The sequence below is a fragment of the Dreissena polymorpha genome, chromosome 3 (genome assembly GCF_020536995.1).
Source record: "Dreissena polymorpha isolate Duluth1 chromosome 3, UMN_Dpol_1.0, whole genome shotgun sequence".
Lineage (NCBI taxonomy): Eukaryota > Metazoa > Mollusca > Bivalvia > Myida > Dreissenidae > Dreissena > Dreissena polymorpha.
The window spans coordinates 2,387,593-2,414,861 of NC_068357.1; the positions used below are offsets into that span (position 1 = coordinate 2,387,593).

General features: G+C 35.3%; 2 protein-coding genes across 2 annotated transcripts in view; both read right to left on the reverse strand.

The window, feature by feature from the left end:
• Nucleotides 1–5,938, reverse strand: part of LOC127875075 (serine/threonine-protein phosphatase 4 regulatory subunit 4-like) — a 106,579-nt gene extending 100,641 nt beyond the window's left edge. The window contains 2 exon segments of the mRNA XM_052419895.1: nt 3,149–3,222; nt 5,698–5,938. Of these exon segments, the coding sequence (XP_052275855.1) occupies nt 3,149–3,222; nt 5,698–5,781 (158 nt within the window). The 5' untranslated portion in view covers nt 5,782–5,938.
• A 2,411-nt stretch (nt 5,939–8,349) lies between these two features.
• LOC127872745 (protein phosphatase 1 regulatory subunit 37-like) overlaps nt 8,350–27,269 on the reverse strand; it is a 36,560-nt gene continuing 17,640 nt past the window's right edge. Inside the window, exons 8-12 of the mRNA XM_052416120.1 lie at nt 24,226–24,351; nt 23,442–23,583; nt 17,998–18,164; nt 14,653–16,495; nt 8,350–13,865 (exon numbers count right to left, since the gene is read on the reverse strand). Of these exons, the coding sequence (XP_052272080.1) occupies nt 13,798–13,865; nt 14,653–16,495; nt 17,998–18,164; nt 23,442–23,583; nt 24,226–24,351 (2,346 nt within the window). The 3' untranslated portion in view covers nt 8,350–13,797. The remainder of the gene's footprint in view (nt 13,866–14,652; nt 16,496–17,997; nt 18,165–23,441; nt 23,584–24,225; nt 24,352–27,269) is intronic.

The window sequence follows — 27,269 nt, forward strand, 5'->3', positions numbered from 1 at the left end:
TATCATATTGCTACAAATTATAGTTCAAGTTGACAAGTGGTAGACTGTTTTAGCTAGTAAATGTTCATACAAGTAAACAAATCTCAGGTTTGACAACTGAAAAGTCATACCATATTTCATACCATTTTAAAACTGAAGTTGTGTTCTTACATTATCAAATAACTCCCATCATATCAACAATTCTGGGCCATGACTATGCAATAATGTGTATGTTTCATAATAAACATTTCATTTATTTTACATACATGTAATTATAGAAGAGCATGTGGTAATGTTTGTGAAATTCCATGAATGGAACTTATACGGGCTGGGGAGAGTTTACATCATTTGTAGTAAAAACTGGACAGGATTGTCAAAGCTGTGATGCAAAATCAGTGATGTTTTCCTTCTTTGTAAAGTACCTGTAAAAGGTATTTTCCCACACAAAACAGTGAACACAAAAATGAGCACTGAGACTGAACCTTTCAAGCCAAAATGCAAATAAATTATTTTTTCGAATTGGTTTGTTAAATGTATGCCAAGGAATTAAAAAGATCCATAATTCCCAATTTAAAGATTTCACATAACAAATTTTCTCAATTTCAAGTTTTTTCACACTATTTTTTCCTAATTGGTATGGTACAGGTACTTTTCCTACTTGGGGAAAATTTCTCTGAACATTATCCTTTTTGTAATTACTAATGTATTTGTAAAATACAAACAAACAAATGAAAAACTCAACTGGTACATGCATCGCTATTTGTTACATACCAGTACTAGTATATCGCAATTTGAATGTGACCTTGTCATAAACACTTCTGTTAAACAAAGATTTGAAATACACATCCAAACTGGACAGAATACTGCTAGTATTATTTGATGGTAAACAAAGTTATTCATTCAAATATTAGTTTATGACACTCTGAATTCCTGTTTATTGGGCCATCCTTAAAAAAATTTTTGTTTGGCATAACCCAACCAACCACTAAAATCTGCCAGACTTAATTTTTTTTTGATACTTTCCAAAAAAAATTTTTTTTGCTCGCCGAAACTTATTTCCGCTAAATTTTTCCTTTCCGGTTATTTGCCCAATTTAATTGAATGCTCTTTCAAGGATATATAGAATAGCAATAAACAAAATGCTTACCGGTATTTATTTGAGTTGCCTATTTATTTGATATATGCATATGCGATTAATTAGACTTTAAATACAATTAAACCGCTCCTGTTTTTCTCGTATCCCTTTAATTAAAATACGCTGCTGTCGTTCAGGATAGTTTGGGAGTAAAAAAACAAATTAATTAATTATCACCGTTCACTTCAATTTGGCAATCGGCAGGAATGTGTAATATTATCGCCATATAACTAATTATTTAATTTTCACTCTTAAATTCAGTTCGGTAAATATTCGGTAGAAAGATAAAAAGTGGTCAGCTTAGAAATATTTATAAACGGGTGTTGTCATGCTTTTGTTTCATTTGCTTATCTCTTTATACAACTTTCCGACCGGTCGCTATTTTGGAGGCAGACGGCGATATTAAATGTGTATTCAAATTATACAACATCTGGGCATGAATGACCCAATATTATCCAATAGCTCCACCCGTTCTCACGTTTCATTCGACAACGTCATGTCATGTGTAAGTGAGCTCAATGCTGATTGGCCAGCTACCATGAGCACTTCATTAACAATAAGGTCAAGCAATGTCTAATCGGATACAGACCGGGTTTCGTTAACTGTTCAAATTGCAAACACTTTCATTGAAACAAAGAGACAAATATAGAAAACCAGTCCGGATTAAAATGGCGGATGTTTTCAACGAAATTTTACTAGATTTTCGCATTTTCACAATTTAGATTTTTTTAGCCAAATTCTTAATAGTTTCGCAAATGACTCAAATGGCGAACGACAGCGCGAGCATTACTAACCTGTTATTATTGGAATAAATGCTCACTATTACAGGGCTCGCGCTGTCGTTCGCCATTTGCGAAAGTATAGCGAATTTGGCTCAAGAAAAATATAATTTGTGAATATGCTTAAATCTCGTTAAATTTCATTGAAAATATCTGCCATTTTAATCCAGAGTGATTTTTAAAACTATTTTTCTCTTTGTTTCCATGAACAATTTGAAGTGCATATGGTAGCTGGAAAATCAACATCGAGTTCGCTATCGGATAATATTGGGTCATTCATGCGCAGATAATGGAATACACAATTGATATTGTCATCTCCCTACAATATAACGGCCGATGGCAAAAGTCGTATAAAAAATAAGAAAATGAAAAGAAGCGCAACACTCAATAAATTATTTTTAAGCTGATCACTTTACAAATTTCTACGGACTATCGATCTGAATTAAAGGATGATAATTAAATAATTAGTAACATGTCGAAGATGTTGCAGCTTTCTGTTCTTGATTGAAATTAAAATGTTATAATTACTTTGTTGTTTTTTCCTCACAAACTATGCTATTGTAAAGTAATATGTCAACCAAATAGTATATTAATTACGTATTTGCTAGGTTACTTGTTTTCATTTTCTGTAGTCAAACGACATGCACATTTTATCTCATGTGCAAAATGCGTACAATTTTTCGGAATTTCGTTTTTGGATAAAGTATTTTGTGTCGATTATATTATATTTTCAAAGTTCTTTATAGAAAGAATAGACTTACAAATACACTTGCGGTGATACAGACGGTGCAGAAAAATCTTTACAATTTTCCTTTCATGAGGCAGAAGACTTGGGGCTTTATTTGATAATTACATTTCAGTTTGGTATATGTCGGAGTTCAATGTCAGAAAAAAAAAATTAATAAAAAAAAATTAAATCCATACCTACCTACCTACCCACTCAAATTTACCTGGGTCGGGTAATGCCAAACAAACAATTTTTTAAGGATGGCCTTTAGAACAAATATCCCGAGAATGTATCAGTAGAGTGTGTTTCAATTCAATCTTCAAATAGCCTTTTAAAGGGCTGCATTATGTGTGCTCTAAAAACTACTATCCAGCAGTTGCAAAATGTTTTCTCATATTTTGGATTCCCTTTGGTTTCAAATAAATGTATATCAAATTCAACACAAAATACAATTTAAATTAAACAAGACAAAAATCATGTTAAGAGATGTCATAGCCATATGTAACTCAAGGAAGTTGAAAGTTTTACCTGAGCAAGTAGACTGCTCTCTCGATATCACTAAGCTTTTCATCGACTGTTAGCTGCTCTAACTCTTCTGTGGACTGAAAAATTAGATTTAATTATTACGATATTTGGATATTTAACAAGTATTGCAGTGTTTTTTACAACTGATCTCATTTTCCTAGTCACAGAACTACCTCATGTGACTTGATCACAGCTGTTTTCAAAAAGATTCAATATCACTTAGAACGTCTGATTTCAACACATGGTCTTGTCTAATACCTTTGAGCCATGCTCTGTGAAAAGGGGGTTTAATGCATGTGAGTAAAGTGTTGTCCTAGATTAGCCTTTGCGGGCTAATCAGGGACAAAATTTCAGCCTAAACTGGATGTTTGCTAAGAAGAGACATTCTTTGGACAATATCATAAAAGCAGAAAGTGTCGTGACTGTCGTCCCTGATTAGCCTTTGCGGATTGTGGTGTGAAATGGCTGGTAAGTGTGGATTTTGCTTGGGGAATTTATAATATACCAAACCAAATTAGGCTTTTTTGTCACATGATAAATCATCATTTACATTTTCCAGTAACAAACACTAACAATCCTATACTTTATATATTATATTAAGGCAAACCACTAGAAAACTTTATATTATACTAATGCAAGCAAACAGGAAAGGCAACATATAAACTAAACAAAATACATGCCTTTAGGTTTTACAGATTTCTGATAATTTATATATGTTTATTCAAGTTTTCATAGGTTTTTTAAAGGGATCTTTTCACGGTTTGGTAAATTGACAAAATTGAAAAAAGTTGTTTCAGATTCGCAAATTTTCGTTTTAGTTATGATATTTGTGAGGAAACAGTATTACTGAACATTTACCATAGTCCAATATAGCCATTTCTGTGTATCTTTTAACGATTTGAAAACCTAAAAATTATAAAGCGTTGCAACGCGAAACGATTGAATAATTTGGAGAGTTCTGTTGTTGTCGTTTAAATTTACGAAACTACGAAGATTGCTCATATAAGGTATAAAAAACTTACTCTTAGAATACTAGGCGGAATAGCCGAGAGGGCTAATGCGTTTTTACTTAAGGCTAACTCCAGGACTCCGGGGTCACTGGTTTGAGCCCTGGTACCGGCTACTTTTTTTTCCTTGTTTTAATTTTATTCTTGATTTTTTACTGGAGCTTTTAAGATCCAATGTTTACATTTATCAATATTAAGCATTTAATGACAAACTTTAAAATATGCCAAAAACTGTAAAAAGGCCCCTTTAAATGATTCTGGATGATGTTTCATTAATAGTTTTAAGTGTCATTTTTGAGCCAAGTGTAGGTTGTTTTTGTAAAAAGTAGGTTTGGTCTGACATTTTTCATGAAATAGTTGCCTGTTGGGAGTTAAATTAGATTTGTAAACTGAATGAAAACAATTCAAAACCATTTAAACACGAGTTAAAAAGTTCTCTTTTTTCCTTTTAAAATAAAATAGCAATGCATATAATAATTATCATATTGGATATTTCCTTAGTAATAGGCCAGTGTTTGGGGTTTTTCACCATTTTGGGAATGGGACCGGGTCCCTTTTTGGGAAATTAGTGTTCTTGTTTTTTTGCTAACAAATGCTTCAAGAAATGAGAATTAAAGTGTTTTTAATATTAAATTTAATAAAGTGTAACTTGTAGAGCTGGATGGGAGATTAACTAAATGTTGATCCAAAAATAAAGTGTTTTTTTTAACTTTCCATTGGAAATTTTTAGGTCCAATTCGGGAAAAATATATACTTTTTTCCATTGGGAATGGGGCCGGATACCGTCCCTGATTTTTAACAAAAAAAACACTGTAGGCAAATTATAAGGAGGCATCGTAGCAATCACAATACATTAACATTTTCCCTATTTATCTGTTCAGTTGTCATTTTGATAGAAAAACACTTAAGTTTTAATAATCTACATATAAATTATTCAAAATATCTTCTTATCGACTAAAAACACAAACATACTGTTTTAATGTGAATATTTTGGAAATAATGGGCATTGACACAATATGTGTAGCAATTTTTTTAAGTTTTCAAATAATATTTGTTTCCGAACAAAATTTAAAAGTCACGACATTAAACCAAAACACTTCTTTGTGATATAATTTCCTAAATGAGTAATTCGAGTTTTATTAGAAATGTCATAATATGGGGCTGACAGATCAATAGAAGCAGATGAATCTATAGGAAAGAATGATGCTGACGAGAAAATATTAAAAAGTTCAGTGTATTTTTAATTTCATTTTCTTACATTGACTTTAGTTTATAAGATCATCAATATAAAAACTAAACATTACTAAATATTTTTTGTTTTTAAAGTCAAAATTATGACACAACTAGGAACCACAATTCTGACAGTTAATCATTTCTAGTGTAGTGCATCACTGAACGTTTTCGCTGAGTCTGGTGAATACAGAATGTGTAAGGTATTAAAAACAATATGGATAGTTAACAGCCCTATTTGTGTGAGGGTACTTTTGTTATTGCTTGTGCGTAAAGCAATCGAGAGAAAAGGCGCAACATTCCATACAGGTTTACCTTTAAAGCCTTGGTGACAGGTCTTTCAAGATTTAGTTCTTTCAAGTCATCTGCCAGCGAGGTCGAGGCATCCTTTCCTTCCATTGTGAATATCACATCATCATTTTTGTAAATTATTCCAGTACTGATAATTAGTCCTTAAAACTTCCTTGTCAGCGCTTTTTCAACGGCATTAACCAATATTCAAATGTGTGACAAATTGTTGGCTTCACTTGACAACACAGGCGGCCATGATGCTCTTTCGATATCGCGTGCAAGGTGCGCGTTCTCGCGATATTTACAGCGGTTACACTACACTTTGGAAACTACACTGAGGTGTGAACACATTCTCCTAGAGTTGTCGTTCGTGCCTCAACATATGTAATGAACCGCAGTGTAAGAGAGTGGTGGGAACAGTTACGAGTTCACTTGTTCCTCTTATTATATCCCTCCCCAAGAAAAACGAAAGTGCTAAAATACGAAAAAGAGTTGTCAAATAATATAAATAATGCAATACATTATCCCCCATTACATTACTACAATTCATGTCACAGTTGGTAAATTATACATTTTGTACACAATGTAATAAAAAGATTAAGCATGCATTTACTCGGTAATAGTAAATATATTCTCTGTAAGAACATGTATTTCTGCCATATTTCAACATTTATTTGCTTACATATTATTGATTAATTTTCAATTTTCCAGAATAGGGATATGCATGATGGCACAGACTCTAGATCAATATATGCTGCGTGATGATGGTAATAAGCCAATGTGCTGTGGCTGCATACTGCATTGAATGTAAACAGACGACTTATATCCCAGTGATAAGGGGGAAAATGCCAAATTCGGTTGAAAATGAGTCTAGTATCATAATCAGACTATAAAACCATGCTTTATCTCTAGACCAAAATGGATACATCACAGATCAGCTGCTTAGAATGTTAATCAGGAAAAAAATTATCGAAGGTACACAATACACTGCAAGTAAGGACAGATGGTAAGAAAGATGGTTAGAAAGGTATCAAATAGTTTAATTAAGTTTCTATCAAACCACATTCCAATTATATCAGCAATCTATTGACATTTCTCCATAATTAAATAATTCATTACGTTTTAATTGCAATCATTTATTTACATTTTTAAGAAATACATATCCCCACTGAGAGCTCTCCAACAAAATAGTCACCACCCAGGCAGCCCCAAATTATATATGGACCAAAGGTAAAGGCAACAAACCAAATACAATTTGGGTCATTCCAGGGCTGGAAGTGGGTTTTCTATTTCATATACTGTACTGAACATTTCCATTGTTTGTATTAACCAGTGTTTCATGAACGATCTTAAGAGCACTGTTACACATTGAACAAGAGCTGTCACCATACGATGACATATGCCCCTATAAACGCTTTGAGAAGTTATGAGCATTTTTCGAAACCTAAACGCAGATTTCGAAACCTAAACGCGGACCCTAAGTTCAAGGTCAAGGTCACAGGGCTCAAAAGTTGTGTGCGTATGGAAAGGCCTTGTCCATATAAACATGCATACCAAATATGAAGGTTATATCTCAAGGGACATAGAAGTTATGAGCATTTTGAGAAACCTAAACGCAGATTTCGAAACCTTAACGCAGTCCCTTAGTTTAAGGTCAAGGTCACAGGGGTAAAAAAGTGTGCTTATGGAAAGGCCTTATCCATATACACATGCATACCAAATATGAAGGTTACATCTCAAGGGACATAGAAGTTATGAGCATTTTTCGAAACCTAAACGCAAATTTCGAAACCCAAAGTTCAACATCAAGGTCACAGGGTTCAAAATTTGTGTGTGTATGGAAAGGCCTTGTCCATATACACATGCATACCAAATATGAAGGTTATAACTTAAGGGACATAGAAGTTATGAGCATGTTTCAAAACTTAAACGCAAAGTGTGACGGACAGACGGACAAACAGACAGACGGACAGTCCGATCACTATATGCCCTCTTTCGGGGCATACAAATTGTTTAACTCTCAAATTAAGGTCTTATCCTGAACATATTCACATTTTGAAATATTTTTGTTTAAAATGTTAGATTTATTTGTATATTTTGAAATAAAAAATTGGTTTCTGGTTATTTTTCAGTTTTGAACCATCACAAGGTTAGACATCATAATACAAAAGGCACTACTGCACAGTGAAACTTATCTGGGTTGTAATACGTCAATATTTGGGGCACATGTTCCGTATAAGAAAATAGTGACCGGTCCATATATTCTTAATGGTCTTCATTAAATTTAATTACATTAATCGGTCATATAGATAAAAGTCAAATTTATGTCAAGTTCAATATCAAGCACAATAAGATGCACATATGTTTGTCAGCTTGCTAATATGCAATGACATTTAAAGTTTTAGTATTAATGTTTCTTTACGGCACCAAGCAAACACAAAAATATAAGTATTCTGCAAAAGTAAATTTAAGGATCCAAGTTTTTATTTTAATCATTATCTATAATTCTTGTAGTTTCCCGATATCAGCAGCTCATAACAGAAGATTAAACTGACAATTACAAAACTTTACCAGACATTTAAATGACGGTTCAATTGTGCACTAATGTCGCTTAATGCAGTGTTATATACAAATAATATATACATACATATATAATAGAAATAACAAGATAATTGCTTTAAAAAAAAACATTATTTATTGTTTATCATAGACAACCTTAATAAAACAGTGAAAACAAATCAACATTATCAAGCCACATTCAGATCCATGCACTAACTAAAAATATACAGCCTGGGATTGGTCCAATTAGATAAAACATGTGTTGTGCTCTGTGAAAAGGCTTTTTTTATGCATGTGTGTTCAGTGTCATCTCAGATTAGCCTGCGCAATCTGCAAGGCTTAACAGGGACAACAGTTTTATGATAATTTTTTCTTTCAAAAAATGTCTTTTTTTAGCAAAAATCCATTTTAGGCGGAAATTGTGGTCCCTGATTAGCCTGTGCGGACTGCACAATCTGCAAGGCTTAACAGGGACAACACTTTTATGATAATTTTTTCTTTCAAAAAATGTCTCTTTTTAGCAAAAATCCATTTTAGGCGGAAATTGTGGTCCCTGATTAGCCTGTGCGGACTGCACAAGTTAATCTGAGACGACACTTCCCACATGCATCAAACCCCCTTTCACAGAGTGCAGCTCATATACACATTTACCTACAACATTTTGCATAAAATAAACACTTAACAACCCACATGTGGTACCCCACAATAAATATGCATTGGTGCAAAGTTTTATGTTAAAACCACTAGCAAATTTATCAACAATTCATGCATACAGCATCATGTGCACGTGAGAGTAAATGACAACTCATGAATACAGAATGCATTTGGAGCTAGTTGCTCAAGAATTGTTAACAAGTTTAATGTTTTTATTTTTTATTTTTATACAAAAAAGTTTTAAAAAGGGGACCAAAACAGCTGTTTGGTTTTCACAGGTATTTGGTTTCAACAAGGTTTGGTTTAGACAGATTTCACTGTATCGATCACATTCATGATTTATTGAACATTGTGTTTTTTATTTAATATATTTTAAGGTACTCAATATGCAACATTTATTTTTATGGATTTCATTATGACAGCTAAACATTTTGTTTAAACTGTTCAATTTTTTACATGTTTCCAGATATGGGCAAGCAAAGGGAACAATATTGCTCAGGAAATCATACAGCTGGCTATATTGAAAATAAAACAAATTAAACAAGAGCACTATGTTGAAAAATTGCATATATACTGTTTCTTATCTTAAGTATCTTTAGTAAAACACTCGCACAGTTATTAACTCAAATATACAAATTGCCTTATTTTCTACAGGAATAAATTCATCAGATATAGATTGATTTTATCAACCTAAAAGACCTACAGTGAGATCACTCACTGTTATTTGTATCATTATAGAGCAAGCATGTAGTAACGAGAGCTTTGTCACAGATAAGACAGCAGTTGACAAAGAGTTTAATATGGAATAAGCTTAGATACGTTTGGAGTTGTTTCGAGGTCCAGACTTATGTTTTCACTTTTTTTTCTGAAAACATCAAAACAAAGATGGCCATGGACTCCTAAGGCCTTCACCTGAGACCCTAAGGAACAAAACTATTCTAAGAGGGTAAAGATGAAAACAATGCAAGTACTTCATGAAATATAACTATTTAATTTCTAGGCCCAAGTTTATTTTATACATGGCTGAGATATTGCTAGAACAAGTTTTATTACTGATGTTCATGATGATTAGATAACGAAAGTGATTTCTAGAGTATAAACTATATGCTTATTTTATTAAACTTAGTGCCCTATTTTTTGAGCTCACATTACCCAGTTACAAACTCAGCAGAGATTTGATTGTGACAAATGCTTTAACAAGTTTCTTGAAAATTGGCCAACAAATGTGGAAATTAATTCTATAACAAGGTTTCACTATAGCCAAGGTTTTCAACGGTCCGTAACCATTTTTGAACTTGGCCCAGAAATCATTAAAACAAATGTTCTGACAAAGTTTCATGTAGATTGGACCACAAAAAATGTGACTTCAAGAGTGTTAACAATGTTTAACAAAAGCCAAATAAGGAAAACTGAACTGCCCTCTGGCGGCCATATTTTCCAAGGAACCAGAACCATTTTGGAACTCGGCAAAACTATCATTAGAACAAATGTTCGGAGCAAATTTGAAGATTGGACCATAAATTTGACTTCTACTAGGTTGTTTAGGTTTCACTAAAGCCATATAAGGAAAACTGCCCAGTGCTCTGGTGGCCATGTTTTTCAACAAACTGAAGATATCTTCAAACAATCCTTTCTTTTGACTTCATTATCACATTTCTGCAATAATTTAGTAGTGTAACAAGTGGAAGTTAAAATGCATTGAATGTACAGTGTGAGGAAAGTTTGATAACAATAAAAAAACAATTGCTACAATTAACAAATCTTACAAGCAACTTTCTACATATTGTCCACAGGATCATGAATGAACTAGGCGTAAGCGTTCTTGAGTTATCATCCTGAAACCATCTGGTGGAGACGGAGACCCCACGACACCAGTACATAACATAATCTGCAAATAAGGTCCTAAACTGCATGCAAGAACGAGTCATTGTGACCTTGACCTTTGACCTAATGATCTCAAAATCAATAGGGGTCATCTGCCAGTCATGATCAATGTACCTATGAAGTTTCATGATTCTAGGCGTAAGCGTTCTTGAGTAATCATCCAGAAACTATCTTGTGGGGATGGAGACCCCACAACACCAGTACACAATATTATCTGCAAATATGGTCCTAAACTGCATCCAAGAATGAGTCACTGTGACCTTGACCCTTGACCTAGTGACCTCAAAATAAATAGGGGTCATCTGCCAGTCATGATCAATGTACCTATGAAGTTTCATGATCCTAGGCGTAAGCGTTCTTGAGTTATCATCCGGAAACCATCTGGTGGACGGACGGACATACGGATAGACATACTGACGGACCGACCGACATGTGCAAAACAATATACCCCCTCTTCTTCAAAGGGGGGCATAAATATATCCAATGTTGTTGTTTAAGTCTTTTTTTTTCATTGCCAACAAGGTTTCTATCAATCTTAGCATGTGTAGGTTATCAATGAGTGCTTCAAATGCAATACAAATAACTTATTGCACAATATATATAATAATATATAAATAACTATAATGTAAAGCTAAATATATCTAACCGTAATAATATTTTTTATCTCACAAAAAGCAACCAACCATTTCAATTACAACCCTTTGAGTTCAATTACATTTAAATCAGCTGAATTAAACAAATTTACAGGATATTTAGTGTTCATATACAATCATGTCAACAAATGCCCTAAAAATAAAAATTGTTACATCATACATAGTTGTTGTTAAAAAAATAATGACATTAATGCACCAAACAACCAATAGATACATTTGTTTTAGCTGTGAGAATGTCTTAATAATCTCTTACCACACACAGAATCATAAATACAAGCCAAGTAGCTTTTTTTATCGATTTAAACCACATTAGTATATCTTTATATGCAAAAGAATGATTCATATCTACATTCCATACTTAGTTACATGTATTTTTTGTATGTAAGTATTGACAATAGCGATTATATTTCAGAATCATTCGCACATTTTCAGGGAAAATTACCGGTATTTCACAAGGCCAAGTTATGTTGGCTTAAGTGAAAAGATCAACTATTAAGTATTATCCTTGTTTTTGATTCCATTCCACTTCATTATATATGTATAATTTATGTTGTTAAAAACCTGGACAAAAATGAATGTTTTTAATTCAGCACTTTCCTCACTATGCATACTACTTGAACATTCCAAAAATAATTTTATAAGTTACAATTTTATAAATTGCTAAAAAGAAACACTTGCACGTCTTACTATTTGTTAACAATATGCAAGGGACACTAGCACTCATAGTAAAATTAAGCTGTATATTGTAATTATGAAGCTTTTTAAAACTCAAAATGCATAATATGATTCGCAAGTAAGAATCTTTGATGCTGGTGCAAACGTTTTTTACATGTCAATTAATAGAGTGATAATCAAATCATTAGGAATGCATAATGGTGAAATGATATTTAAACAGAACATGTTTGTGCAGAAACAATACAAACTAATTTAACCTCAATACATACATAACACACATGCTGAATGCTACAATTTAATTATAAAAACCATATTTTCTTGCCATCATTCAAGCAGTTCATGTACATAAAATCATAGACAGTAGATTAGGAATTTGGCCACAATAAACAAATGACCATGGAAGCCTGAAAAAGGGATAGGCTACCTCTTCTAGACATCCCTAATTTTGGATATAACTTGATCCAATTTAGAAGGATGGGAGAGTCCACTAGGCATAAATGGGTTAATTGTGCTGTTTTCACATAATTACATACATGTATAGCTATATTCAAGCATCAATTAAGCATACTTACCATGAGATGTGTTCCTTAACAAAAATATTAACAATGCTAATAGCAAGTAATTATGTTTGTTACTATATAAAATCATCAATAGCAAATAAAACCTGTTGGTGTGTCTGTATTTTAAAGAAATTTATTGACAACTGATAAAGGGACAACAAGGGTGGGACTTTGTTTAAAGAATACGGTTAAGGGCAAAAAAAATGAAAGGGAGAACCAGATATTTTTTAAGGGTGAGAAATAAAATGGAAGGAGCACCTGCTCTTCTGCTTTAGTGGTATGATCTAAAAGTTATAGAGACAAAAAACAGGAATACAGAATCAAAACAGAATGAAAGCAATTAGAAACAAATCAGTTTTCTTTCTTGAGGGCAGTAATAAGGTTATTTCAAAGACAAACACTTTTCACAACATAGCCATGCTTTAACCACAACCCATTCTGAATCTGATTCAAAACCTAATATCAAAACTTTAAACCTGTTTTTTTTTCACACTTTGGTAAGTTTACAACCGCTAGGAAACTTTTTACTTCAACTGATCTTAACAAATATATAACATACTTGGCTCATAAAATGACTGAAGTTTTTGGGAAGCAATCTCGCATTGAACTACAAAATAAAACCTATAAAACAGTGCTGATGCATTTGCGAGAAAATGCCTTTACATGTAAGTTTACAGTAGATAGGTGCAGTCCTTACAAGTAATTGCTTTAACAACAATAAATCCACCTTAAGCTAATGGATAAATGCTTCCATATAAACTAATCAATCGTTCAGTCTTTGATCTTATAGATCTGATATCTTTGATAGTTCACTTAAATGCTTTGACACAAAAGGACTAACTACACATCAGGAAAGTACTTAAAAATAGGCATAATTCCACATTTTCTCGCATGGCACTGTTTTAAATTTCTTTATAACTGGCAATTAAATTGTACTTCTTCAAAATTCAATTAAAACTATTCAGTGACCGTAGACAGACTGCATGTATCATTGGATGGCTTTCTTTATATGGTACTTATGTTCCTAATAATCAGTTTGATATTTCCTTGCTATAACAAACATAGTGTGCAGAATATCAAGGAGCTTGCTGGATTTGTTGCATAATACATGTTGATCGTCTGCACATCCATTCAGAATATCAGGACTCGGCATCATCATTGGATGTTATGTCTTTGCTGTCTGGTGAGTCCTTGTTGTTATCATTGCCTGAAATGACCACAGAACACAGTAATCAGGACTGTGGCATTCAGGGGTGGCAAAGATCTTGACCTATAACTAATAATCCTTACTCTGGGAAAATGGGGCATAACGCATGTGCGTAAAGTGTGGTCCCAGATTAGCCTGTGCAGTCCAGACAGACTTATCATGGACGACACTTTCCAATTTTATGGGATTTTCGTCAAGAAGAGTCTCTTCCAAGCAAAAAATCTAGTTTAGCCGGAAAGTGTTGTCCCTGATAAGCCTTGTCAGACTGCTCATGCTTATCTGGGACAACACTTTCGGCACATGCATTAAATCCCATTTTCCAATCCCAAGACTCAAATGTATCTGCTCTTGTAAATGCTCTTTGCAACTTGTCAATAATTTTTTTGAAAACATATAGCATTTCGGTTAACATTTCGTGTCAAGTTCACAGTTGCACTGCACTGCACTCAGACAACATCCACAATTGATTTTGCCAACTCTGGGAGATTGAGTGGCTCAAAATCAATGCTGTTCCAATTCACAACAAAGAGCATAGATTTCATCATTACCAGCCAAATAAATATAGTAATTTACTCACAGCAAAAGATGCCACATACCAGAACATATAGTTTTCAACATTCAGTAGAATTAAGCTACAAATCATAAATATAGAATACTTTTCATAGTTGAGATGGGCTTCATGCTTATTTTTGCAAAGGAAATAATTCACATGAGAACACCATACCAATAGTTATACTTACATGTATGTACATTTATTAGTTTAAGCAATGTGAAAAATACACACTACCATAGTGGCTGTTGGGCTCACATTCTCTGGTTTTGACAGTTTTCACAGAACCATTGCCAATAATGGAGGTCTCCTCATCAATAAGGCTTGCAAGCTCTTGCTTCAAGCCATTGAAAGACAGATTGGAGTGGAAGTCTGGTTTAACCACTGAAGCTGGTATATCCACACCCAGGCCGCTTCCTTCAGTAAAGTCAGACTCATTTAAGGAATTCCAAGGTTCAGTATCACCAACATTTGTGTCTATAGTGATTTCCTCTGTAGTTTCACCGTTTTGGCTGTCATCGTTTAGACCATTTCCTGAACAATCAATGAAGTCCCCATTCAAAATGTTATCCTCTTCGAAATTCTCAAAGAGTTCAATGTCATTGTTCATTGAAAATTGTTCAGAACCACAAACAGAATTTGGAACTGTAGTAAGACTAGAAGTAAAACACTCATCTCCATTATATGAACTCGAATTATTTCCATCGTCAACATCTGGTTTTGCTATTTTAACTGGTTCTTCCTGTATTAAATCAGAGCAAAAACCATTAGATTCAAAAGAATGGGGAGTATTTTTGTTTTCCCTTTCAGTCTCTGTTGAAGAAACAATATCCATATCTTCCATATCACATTGATTGCCCTCATTATCTACCACCTCAATGTCAGTTACATCAAAATTGTCATCAGGAATGAAAGTACTATCTCCACTTGCACCTGTATCTAAAGTGCCCACTACCTTTTTGCACTCAACAGCCACAATGTTTTCTTCATTTTCTTGTCCCGTAGTATCACATTGTCTAACACACTCAACAGTCATAATGTCTGTTTCACCTTCTTGCCCCACAGTATCACATTTGCTAACTTCACACCTATCACTTTCAGATTTATCACAAAGAGTTTCAGAAGGTTGCACATCACTTGGTGTTTTGTTGACATCACAGATATCAGGAACTGAGCTAGTATTATTGAGGTTATTGCAATTATCTGACAAACCATTACCTTCTGGAACACTCTCTATACCATTGGTAGACTCCTTTTTGGGTAAAGTTTCTAAGGTTAAAATCTGTGAATTTTCAACAGATGAACTTGGTTCATACAATACCGGAGCACTATTCACAATTTGTTCAATGTACGACACCAAAGTGTGGTCCTCTAACACCTTCTGCAAGGCATTTGGACTCGTGTTTGTCAAGTCCACAGTGATTGGAATGGGAGCATTCAGGTTCTCAATATTCACAGATGGCAATGGGGCACATAAGTGGGGCAAAACCGGCATTATGTCTGTCTCCCCCATTCTACCAATTGGAGGGTGGACCTGAGTTGGTGAATTTATAACACTGCTTGGGGTTGAGCCCAAATTTTGAAATTTTAATCCACTCATGAGACTAGACGAGGTATCTGAATGTTGCGACATGCCAGAGGTGCTCACAACTTTTGTAACAGAGAATATCTTCTTGGCAGTAGCCTTTGGATTGGGACAGTACTGAGGACTCAGTAGGTCTGAACCTGTGGGAATGTTGAGTGTCAACGGTTCAGATGCTAAATTCGCTGCCGATTCAAAGATAAACTGGTCACCAAGCACTGGAGAATCTAAATCATGTTCGGGGCACATCTGAGGCAGGAACAGTAACTTGGGCCGATGGATAGAGTCCCCTGATGGAATGTAGCTACCAGAATCTTCTAAATGTGACAACACTTCATCCTCTGCCGCCTCCACCAGTTTTCGAGCATTCTCTCTGTTCTTTTCTTCCAAAATACGTCTCTCCTCATCGAGCTTACGAGCGCAGTCTCGGTTGGTCTCCAGATAGTTGGCAATGTCTCGCTGCAGCCTCCTCTGCTGCTCTGCAAAGTCCTTGACACCCTGATGTGGGAGAATAAACATACATGTCACCTTAATTCAAGATCTCAACAATTTACTTTTAATTACAAATTTAGAGCTATTAAGCTATAAAGAGCTATTGAGCCATTTAGAGATATTTAGCTATTGAGCTATTTAGAGCTATTGAGCTATTTAGAGCTATTAAGCTATTCAGAGTTATTGAGTTATTTAGAGCTATTGAGCTATTGAGCTATTTAAATCTAATGAGCTATTTAGAGCTTTTGAGCTATTTAGAGCTTTTGAGAGGTATTAAGCTATTTAGAGGTATTAAGCTATTTAGAGCTATTGAGCTATTTAGAGCTGTTGAGCTCTAATTGAATTGCAAAACAAACGTAACAAGAGCTTTACAAGGAAAGTAAAATATTGCATGTTTACCTCAACCAAATTCAAACTTGGTCAGTTACCCCACACAAAGACCCTGAGCATATGGTTGAAGATTCAAATTGAATACTTGTAGTACAAACAGTGCTATAAAAACAGTCACAGGTTTACCATACCAATTTTTTTTAATAAAAAGGAAAATGTGTGCTTTTTTGCTGATCAGAGATATGGAACTAGGTCAAGGACCTAACACAATGAACATTAACACATGTGAAGTTTCAATTGTATACCTGTAGTACAAACAGTGTGATGAACATGCTGCATGTTGACTTTTACTAGAGCAATTATCAAACAAGGACATTCTGGTGAGCAGTATAGCTCAGACTACCACGATTTTGTGACTAGTTGAACATATAACTACCAATTATCTACCTTTTACATGTAAGTTGCCATGATTGGGCTAGAACAACCAACAAGTCTAGAGACATTTTGTATAATTTAAAGAGGACAATACTGAAGGAATTTATCAAGAACAAGAGCTGCTTTTGAGAAACACAATGCCCCCTACTGCGCTTTGAAGCCGCATGGCAGCTACTATAAAAAAAAGGGTTAAATTTGTCTGTGTAATGGGCACAGTGACCTTGACCTTTGACCTAGTGACCTCAAACAATGTTTAATTGTAGATCTGAATGAGATGCATGCACATGTGAAGTTTAAAGAACTTAGACCATAGAGTTTTAATTTTATGAACAAGGTTAAATTTTGGGACAGACACACACATACAATGACAGACAGCCAGACAGACACACGGGCCAAAATCAATATACCCCCGATCATTCGAATGATCTGGGGGCATAAAAACCAGGTTAAATAGCATAAGAAACCCCAAACTAATGAATATTGATTGAAGACCATAACAAAGCTTAATTAAAAGCACAGACTAAATTGGATATGACTTTATGACAATAGTTAGATCTTTTTTTATCGATATTTGTATACAGTCATTAAGTATACAAAATCAAAATTGTCCATATATAATCTTTTCCTATAACTTAAAAACAAGAAATGTAAAAAGTCCACCTACAAACACTCAAATAACTCTGTCTTTACACACTTATGGTAACCACTGTTTCCTTTTTAAGACATTAAAAAACAAACTGTACCGATTCCTTTTTAGTATCCCTGTCGATGTCGAGGCGTGTGATGTTTTGGTTGACCTTAAGGGCCAAGGACAAAGCCATCAGCCCTGCTGTTTTCACATCATTCTCCTGTAGATCCACTCGGATGAGTTTTGTATTGTCAGCTATTACCTCTGCTAATGCCACAGCCCCTGAAAATATTGTTACACAGTTTGTAAGTTTAAGATTATTTCACACCAGTTCACATAGAAACAAGAGCTGTGTTTGTGAAATACAATGCCCCTTACTGCGCCTCTTTGAAGCCATATATTTGACCTTTGACCTTGAAGGATGACCTTGACTTTAACCTTTCACCACTCAAAATGTGCAGCTTCATGAGATACACATGCATGCCAAATATCAAGTTGCTATCATCAATATTGCAAAAGATATGACCAAGGTTAAAGTTTTGGGACACACACACACACAATGACAGACAGACAGACAGGCCAAAAACAATATACCCCTGATCATTCGATCCGGGGACACAAAAAGGGGATCATCAGCATTGCCAACACAATTGTAATCATCATATATCACCACCACCAGCATGGCCTTAATAACTGCACAAATGCAGGGGAGTAGGTAAGTGGAAAAAATTTGTGGATAGGTCTCTAGGAAACCCGATACCTTGCAGGTCGTGTAATACCAAAGGGGACAGTGCTGTGCATTTTGGCATGAACTTACATAGGGTAAGTTAATTGGAAAAATTAAATTTTTCAAAGTCCAATTTGAAACAACTGTGTATTAACATTGATAACAAAGGTATTGGCCTACATGTAGAAAAAATCCTGACAAATTTTCTTAAAAAAAGAGCAAATGTGGCTCCCTGAAGTAGAAGATTGGGCTAAACGGGCCATGTTTAGGCATTAAGGGGAGAAAAAACTGCTTTTATTTGCAAGCCATTACAATAATTAAAGGACTTATACAAACTTTTACATGTCTGCCATAACCTCTTAGCAGGGTTTCTCCAGAAAAATATTTATTGTGGAGAAATTTGCGTTTTTAATGACCATGTTGGGCAAAAGATACCATCTGGGGAAGACCAGGAAACCATATGTGGGCAGTGACTTTATGATTCTTTTTCAGCCATTTTGTTGCAATTTCTTTGCTTTGTAGATGCCTACAGTAAGTGTATGTGGGCACATATGCATTCAATTGTACTTTTAATGCCTTATATATGATCAATAGTGCCTTTTCAACATTCTCGAGTTTTATTTCTTTTTACCAACACTATTTTGGAAAATATAAAGAAAGACTTGACTGCTTTGTCGCATACATTAATTGGTTAGGTGCATACATGTAAAAATGATGTCTTAATAAGTGTAAATGGGGTTTTTATGTAAAATATTTATGTGGCGTGTTCCGAGACTTTTGGTGCTAATTCGGCACGTGTCATAATGAGAAAAACTCATTTGAAATGAAGTCGCTAAACTTGCGCTTAATTTTGTTTAGATTGCCTTAAGTTTTCTGTGATTTTACTGTTAAAAGTATTTAAGTAACATTTCCGGTCTATCCCACTTGCAGATGTAATAATGCAAGTTGCCAACCAATATGGGACTAATAAAAGCTCATATTACAGCTAGTTGCTGTAACAAATTTACAATCACAAGCAGTCTTTGATTTTGTGCAATGACAATGATAGATTTAAGAGTAACAATAGCTCTCATGTTGATATAATATGTTTGAATGTTGAAGACATTTTACCTATTCTCACTTTATTACTTTATTACAGTATGCATTTTTAATAATTTATATTCCATTCAACCTGTGATAATAACGGTATGTGTTGCACAAAAGTCATTGATGCATCTACACATGAGGTTTTTAGAACCCAGGAAGGGCCAATGTTATGTTTCTTTATCAGAGAAAACAGTGACCTTTGACCTCATGGCCAAATAATGTAGTGTGATAATGTAAAACTCATTTAGGTCAGGTGTATCTACATAGGAAGTCTGAAGATTGCAGATGGAAGCATTTTTGTTCTGAAGACAACTTGAAGGTTTTCTATTAGAGGTTGAAGTGACATTGACATTTGACCTTGTGATCTGACACTGGATTTGACCTGTAAAATCCATTGAAGTATATCAATATATGAATTCTGAAGGCTGTAAGTTGAAGCACTTCCATTATACAGTCTATGATAAAGTTTTCTATAAGAGATTTAAGTGACCTTGACCTATGACCTAGTGACCTAAAAGACGGTGGGATGTATATACACTGCAACGCCGATATATCGCGGACCGTTATATCGTGCTGTCCAATATATTGCACTTTGCTTATGGCTCCCAAAAATCCGACGAGCATGATCACTAAATGACATGTTTTAATCTGAGAATTCGCTAACTTAAGCAAAAAACCGGTTCCAGCTAGTATCAACACCCCATATTTCGCGGCTTACTATGGCACGCAGTGAAGCCTGAAAAACAGTCGATAAGTGACAATGTTGTTTACACAAGGCTGGGGTTGTTTTTAACACTTAGGAAATATCCAATTAGTGTCATTGCAAAGGTAATAATGGAAGTTTACTGGTATATAAATCGTTAAATTTCAGTACTGGTCATGAATTTCTTTGTCCTGATAAAAAGCACGCGAAAATTGGCGTGGGTGTATTTATTTGTAAATAAAAATTTCGTAGCTGGTACAACATTGCGATAATTTAATTTCTGTTAAAAAGTTTCGTCGTAAATTTCAACAAAAGCACCGCGGTATCTCGCAAATTATGTGGCATTGACATTTCCTCTTAATAAAATATAATTCAAACACGAGGTATCATTACCATTACGCTAAGGGTGAATTCGAATCTATGCACTATGTATTTTATACGTTTTTTACGGCAAGAATTTTCCATTTTAGCTGATTGGCGAGGGATCGTACACGAAAATAAAAAACATAATTTACATTTTGGTTTTTATGATAAATACACAGATACTTATGTAGTAATGAAAACGTTTATTATAGAATCGGTTTGCAATTATTACAAAACAAATATGTAGCAGCTCTGTATATAAAATGAAAACATTGGGGAAATTTGACAAGTTAACCGCAACACAATTAAGTTAGACATTTCTCGAGTTATATTACGCGCCAGATATATCGCACTTGCGATCTTTGGACCCCACCAACCGCAATATATCGGCGTTGCAGTGTATAAAGCTAATAAGGTTGCATCAACATATGAAGTTTGAATGTTATATGTTCATTTGTTCAAAATTAATTTCATGAAAATAAATCGGGCGGACAAACGGAAAAAAAATCTGGACGGACGTAACATACTGGGACAGGGACAGTCGGGACAAACTGATTCCTATATAGCTATATAGCCCCCAAAACAGACTTTGTGGCGGTATAATGTGTCTGCGTGAGGGGGGGGGGGGCAACACAAGCATTGTGATAGCTTTTTTACATAACTAAAGCGGACATTGGATAACAACATTATATATAAGACAAAGGATTCACATTTCTGAAATGATGTTGGATGAAAGCCAAATAATGTCATTGAATGTATTAAAAAGCATTGAAAGTACATTTATATGCATATGTGCCCACATACAATTACTATAGGCCTCTACAAAGCAAAGAAATTGCATTAAAATGGCCGAAAATTAGGTTTTTTGTCACGAAAAAGAATTATCAAGTCACTGCCCACATATGGTTTCCTGGTCTTCCCCAAATGGTATCAATGTTTTCCCAACATGGTCATTAAAAACGCTAATTTCTCCACAATAAATAGTTTTCTGGAGAAACCCTGCTGAGAGGTTACAGCAAACATGTGAAAGAGTTTTATAAATCCTTTTATAATGGTAGTGGCTTGCAAATTAAAGCAGTTTTTGTCTCCCCTAAATGACTGAACATGGCCCGTTTTGCCAGATTTTCTACTTCAGGGAGCCACATTTGGCTCATTTTTCAAAGAAAATATGTCAGGATTTTTCTACATGTAGGCCAATACCTTTGTTATCAATGTTAATACACAGTTGTTTCAAATTGGACTTTGAAAAATATATTTTTCCAATTTACTTAACCTTTGTAAGTTCATGGCAAAATGCACAGCACTGTCCCCTATGGTATTACACGACCCGCAAGGTATATGGTTTCCTGGGATGAATCTGATTCCAATATGTTTTTATTTGAACAATATTCCACAATTAATATACAGATTTAATCAAGGCAAAAATGAGGCTTCAACACTTGTCAGTTATATATAAATGAATCTATATTTTTTGTTGAATCATGTTAGATGGGTATTGCATGGTCAGTCGTATAACTAATTTATACAAGAGAATTTGTCAGTTTGTATATTATTTGTTCATGTTAAGGACTATAAATGGCCATGAATCTTTGGACAAAAGATAGAGGGAAATCTTTAACATTTTTTGGTAAAACAACAGACCATTGAATAGACTACAACAGATGCTGAGAAATATACAAAACGGCATAAAGCCCTACATCCCTCACCTGAGATTCAAAGGAACTGAACTGTTTTGAGCAGAGTTGTGATGTTTGTGTAATAAATGTTGCACCTGAGCTTGCTTTTTTGCCAGAACCTTTTCAGGACTATGCTGATATGTTATTAGAACAAAAGTTCTAATCAAGTTTTGAATTGGGCCAAAAGTGTGACTATTATAGTGTTAACAATTTGTTACTGAAGACATGTAAGAAAAACTGCCCCAACCCCTGGTGGCCATGTGTTTTAAAGCACAAAATACAATTTTCAAACATGGCCAAAATAAAATTCAGAAAAATGTTCTGAGCAAGTTTCATGATGATTAAACAAAAAATGTGACTGTAAGAGTGTTCATTCACTATTCACTATTCACTATAGTTATATGAGATAAACTGGCCCACCCGGCCCCTGTTGATCAATAATAAAATATTCAGGCCAAGTTTCATGAACATTGGGCAATAAATATGCCCATATGAGTAGTAGTTGAAGAAAGACACACAACAGACAAAAGGCAATCATAAACAAGAGCTGTTTTTGTGAAACACAATGCCCCCTACTGCGCTTTGAAGTCCCACAGCAGCTATTTTAGAGAAAACGAGGCCTATGATAACTTAGCCAAATATCAATGGACTGGAATGAGTATCACACTTTATCTGTAAGTCATGTAGGTAGACTCACCTCAAATAAAGGTTACAGTAACCTTGACCTTTGACCTAGTGACCTCAAACCAGGTTTGATGGTAAATCTCAATGAGATGCAGGCACATGTGAAGTTTAAAGAACATAGACCCATGAGTTTTCATTTTATGACCAAGGTTAAAGTTTTGGGACAGACACACACATACAATGACAGACAGACAAACAGGCCAAAAACAATATACCCCCTGATCATTCGATCTGGGGGCATAAAAATCTCATTAAGAGCATGTTGTGCTCAGATCAGCTAAAAACAGTATGACATGTATGTTATTTATACTATAGCTAACCTTCACATGAGATCCTTGTGCCAGACAAGCCAAGCTTTAGAAGCCCCTTGGATTTAAGGAGACCATCCTTGAGAATGTAGATGCCCTCGTTTGTGATTGGATTGTGGCCCAGATTTAATGTCTCCAAATGAACTGCTGTAGTCTACAACAAAAAAACTTATTATTTCATACATTAAACTTCTCCTGTTTGTATTTACTTATTAATCTTTGTGGTCACAAAGATCACCAAAATCTTGTGGTTTTTCGTGTGAAAAAAACTGCATAAATAAAGCTGACAATATCAAACAGAAAATTAAGACAATTTCATTAGTATAAGTATCTAAAACCTCAAGCAATTCACCATAATAAACAATACTATTGCCAAGCAATATATGTCCCCTACCGGCTCCACCATTGTCAGAAATAACTTTTTTTCATATATTTGTTGCCATAGCAACCAGAATTTTTGACATAGGAGCAAAATGAAATGACGTGCATAATGTCCTTATTGCCATCTATCCATGTTTCAAGTTTCATAAAAAAAATATTAAGAACTTTTAAAGTTATCGAAGGATCCAGAAAAGTGTGACAGACTCACACATTGACGGACTGACGGACACACAGAGTGGAAACCATAAGTCCCCTCCGGTGAAACTGGTAGGGGACAATAAAATAACGGTGTATGTAAGCTCTCACTTGAGATGCAAACATCTTACCGTACCCCGCCCACCCCAACACACACTATAGAACAGTGGCTAAGGAAAGAGAGAAATTAGGTGAAACAAGGGTCATGTGTTCAACTCACAAGGGCCTTGTTGATGGCAGCCATTCCCTGGAAGGTGATACCATTATTCCAGAGGACCAGAGTCAGTAGACCGGAGTCGAGGCACTGCTCTGCTAGCCCATCACAGATGTGACCAATGCCCACATCCTGGAAGTGAAAGTTTTGTTAATAAAAATAAGTAAGCAGCAGTCAAAACAAGTGAAGTGTGCAGTCCGCACAGGCTATTCAGGGACGACACTTTCTGCTTTTATGATATTTTTCGTTTCAAGAAAGTCTCTTGTTAGCAAAAATCAAATTTAGGCGGAAAGTGTGGTCCCTGATTAGCCTGTGCGAACTGCACAGGCTTATCTGAGATGACACTTTACCCGCATGCATTAAACCCCCTTTTCACATAGCGCGGCAAATGTCGATTATCCAAATTCACCCATGCTAAGCATTTTAGACAGCATTAACTATGTATAGCATTAAACTTGATTAAAAAGAGAACTTCTTTAAACCAAATAATAACAAGGGCTGTTTGTAAAACATGCATACCCCCCATATGGGCTGTCAGTTGTAGTGGCAGCCATTGTGTGGATACGTATTTTGTCACTGTGACCTTGACCTTTGACCTAATGTAAGTTATCATCTGGAAAACCATTGTACTATTTCGAGTCACTGTGACCTTGACCTTTGACCTAGTGACCTGAAAATCAATAGGGGTCATCTGCCAGTCATGATCAAGGGGGGAGTGAGAGGGGGGGTATAATGTGGGGTGGGGTAATTTATTAGATGTTTAAAAAAAAAAATTTTTTTTGGGGGGGGGGGGCGGGGGGGGGGTAGGGGGGAGTGAGAGGGGGTATAATGTTGGGTGTGGTAATTAATAAGATGTTAAAAAAAATATTTATTTTTATTTTTGGAGGGGGGGGGGTGGGGCGGGGGAGTGGGGGGGTGAGAGGGGGGTATAATGTGGGTTTGTGGTAATTTATAAGATGTTAAAAAAATATTAATTTTTTTTTTGAGGGGGGGGGCCGGGGGGAGTAGTAGGGGGGGTTGGGGGTGGTATTAATGTGGGGTGTGGTAATTTATAAGATGTTTTAAAAAAAATTATTTTTTTTTGGGGGGGGGGTGGGTAGGGGGGGTTGGGAGTGAGAGGGGGGTTATAATGTGGGTTGTGGTAATTTTATTAGATGTTTAAAAAAAAACAAAAACATTTTTTTTTTTTGGGGGGGGGATGGGGGTAGGCGGATGGGGGGTGAGATGGGGGTATAATGTGGGGTGTGGTAATTTATATGATGTTTAAAAAATAATAAAAAAAAATATTTTTTTTTTTTTGGGGGGGGGGGGGGGGGGTCGGGGGGTAGGGGGGGTGGGGGGTGAGAGGAGGGTGGGGGTGAGAGGGGGGTATAATTAAGAAATAATTCGTGTACGTTATAGTTTGTTGTCGAATAACCCACGGCCGGGAGTTTAGATGCGTAGGGATTAAATCACGAGTGCGAAGCACGAGTGATTTGAAACCACGCATCTAAACTTCCGGCCGTGGGTTATTCGACAACAAACTATAACGTACACGAATTATTTCGATTCTAACACGATTTTTACTAAAGATTTATAAAATGTATCTTATTTTTCTTGCCTACTTTTGTATGTGAAGCTCCGCCCATAAAAAATAGCTTTCGACTGTTCTGTCGATCACATCTCCGCACTCAATAACAGCCAAATTAGATGGAAAAAACCCATTTCATTTCTCACGTTTGGTTAAATAGGAACAACAACAACTTGCGTAAACTAACATGTCTTCATTGTACACTTTAAATTAACGCAAGAGTGTTACATCTACAAGAAAACAACACGGTATATGTGACAATAAATTGGAATAAACTGACGATACTGTACAGAAAAAATTACGGTACAGAAAAAATTACAAATAGTGTTAAATCAACGTCAGCCATTTAAGTATCCAAGCAGCAGACGAACACCGTGGAAAATTGGGTCAATTTTACGCATTTCTGTTCATAGCGTAGTATTTTGTCACGTGACTTTCATTCATAAAATACCGGATTATTACGCTGGTGGAAAATGTATCGGCATGTTTTGTTTAGCTACAGCGCGTGCTTTCAGTGTATAAGCTCCGCCCATAATTTGTTGCAGAATAACCCATGGACGATTTTCTTCTTTGTTTATATTAAATTTGGCACGTGCCGTGTTAGAATGTGGGGTGTGGTAATTTATTAGATGTTTAAAAAAAATATATAAAAAAATATTTTTTTGGGGGGGATGGGGGGTAGGGGGGTGGGGGTGAGAGGGAGGTATAATGTGGGGTGGGGTAATTTATAAGATGTTTAAACAAGAGCACCGCCTTGCGGGTGCAGACCGCTCATCTATTTTCTTTTTAAAGGTGAAGGGACTCTCATTTTCAATCACAAAGGAGGGAGGGGTGGAGTGAAGAGCGGTGCATTGTGTGGGGGTGTGGACATTTATTACATTTTCTTCCAAAAATGCGAAAAAAAGGAAAAAAAAAATCGGGGGGTGGGGGGGATTCTTGGGTGCGATGGTTGGACGGTATTTCAAACATAAAATAATAAAAATAAATATTTGTTTTTTAACCGTTTCATAAAAAACAAGAGGGCCATGATGGCCCTGAATCGCTCACCTGACTCATTAAGATCAGATGAAAACTATGACCTCTATTGTCTACACAATGTTTTTCTATGATTTGACCTAGTGACCTAGTTCCTGACTCTAGATGACCCAAATACAATCCCAATCCAGATTTCATCAAGATAAACATTCTGACCACAGTTCATAAATATTGGATGAAAACTGTGACCTCTATTGTCAACACAAGGTTTTTCTATTTATTTGACCTAGATTTTTACCCCAGATGACCCAAATACAATCCCACCCAGATTTCATCAAGAATTCTGACCAAATTTCATAAAGGTTGGATGAAAACTGTGATCTCTAATGTCTACACAAGGTTTTTCTATTATTTGACCTAGTGACCTAGTTTTTGACCCCCAGATGACCCAAATACAATCCCAACCCAGATTTCATCAAGATAAAGATTCTGACCAAATTTCATA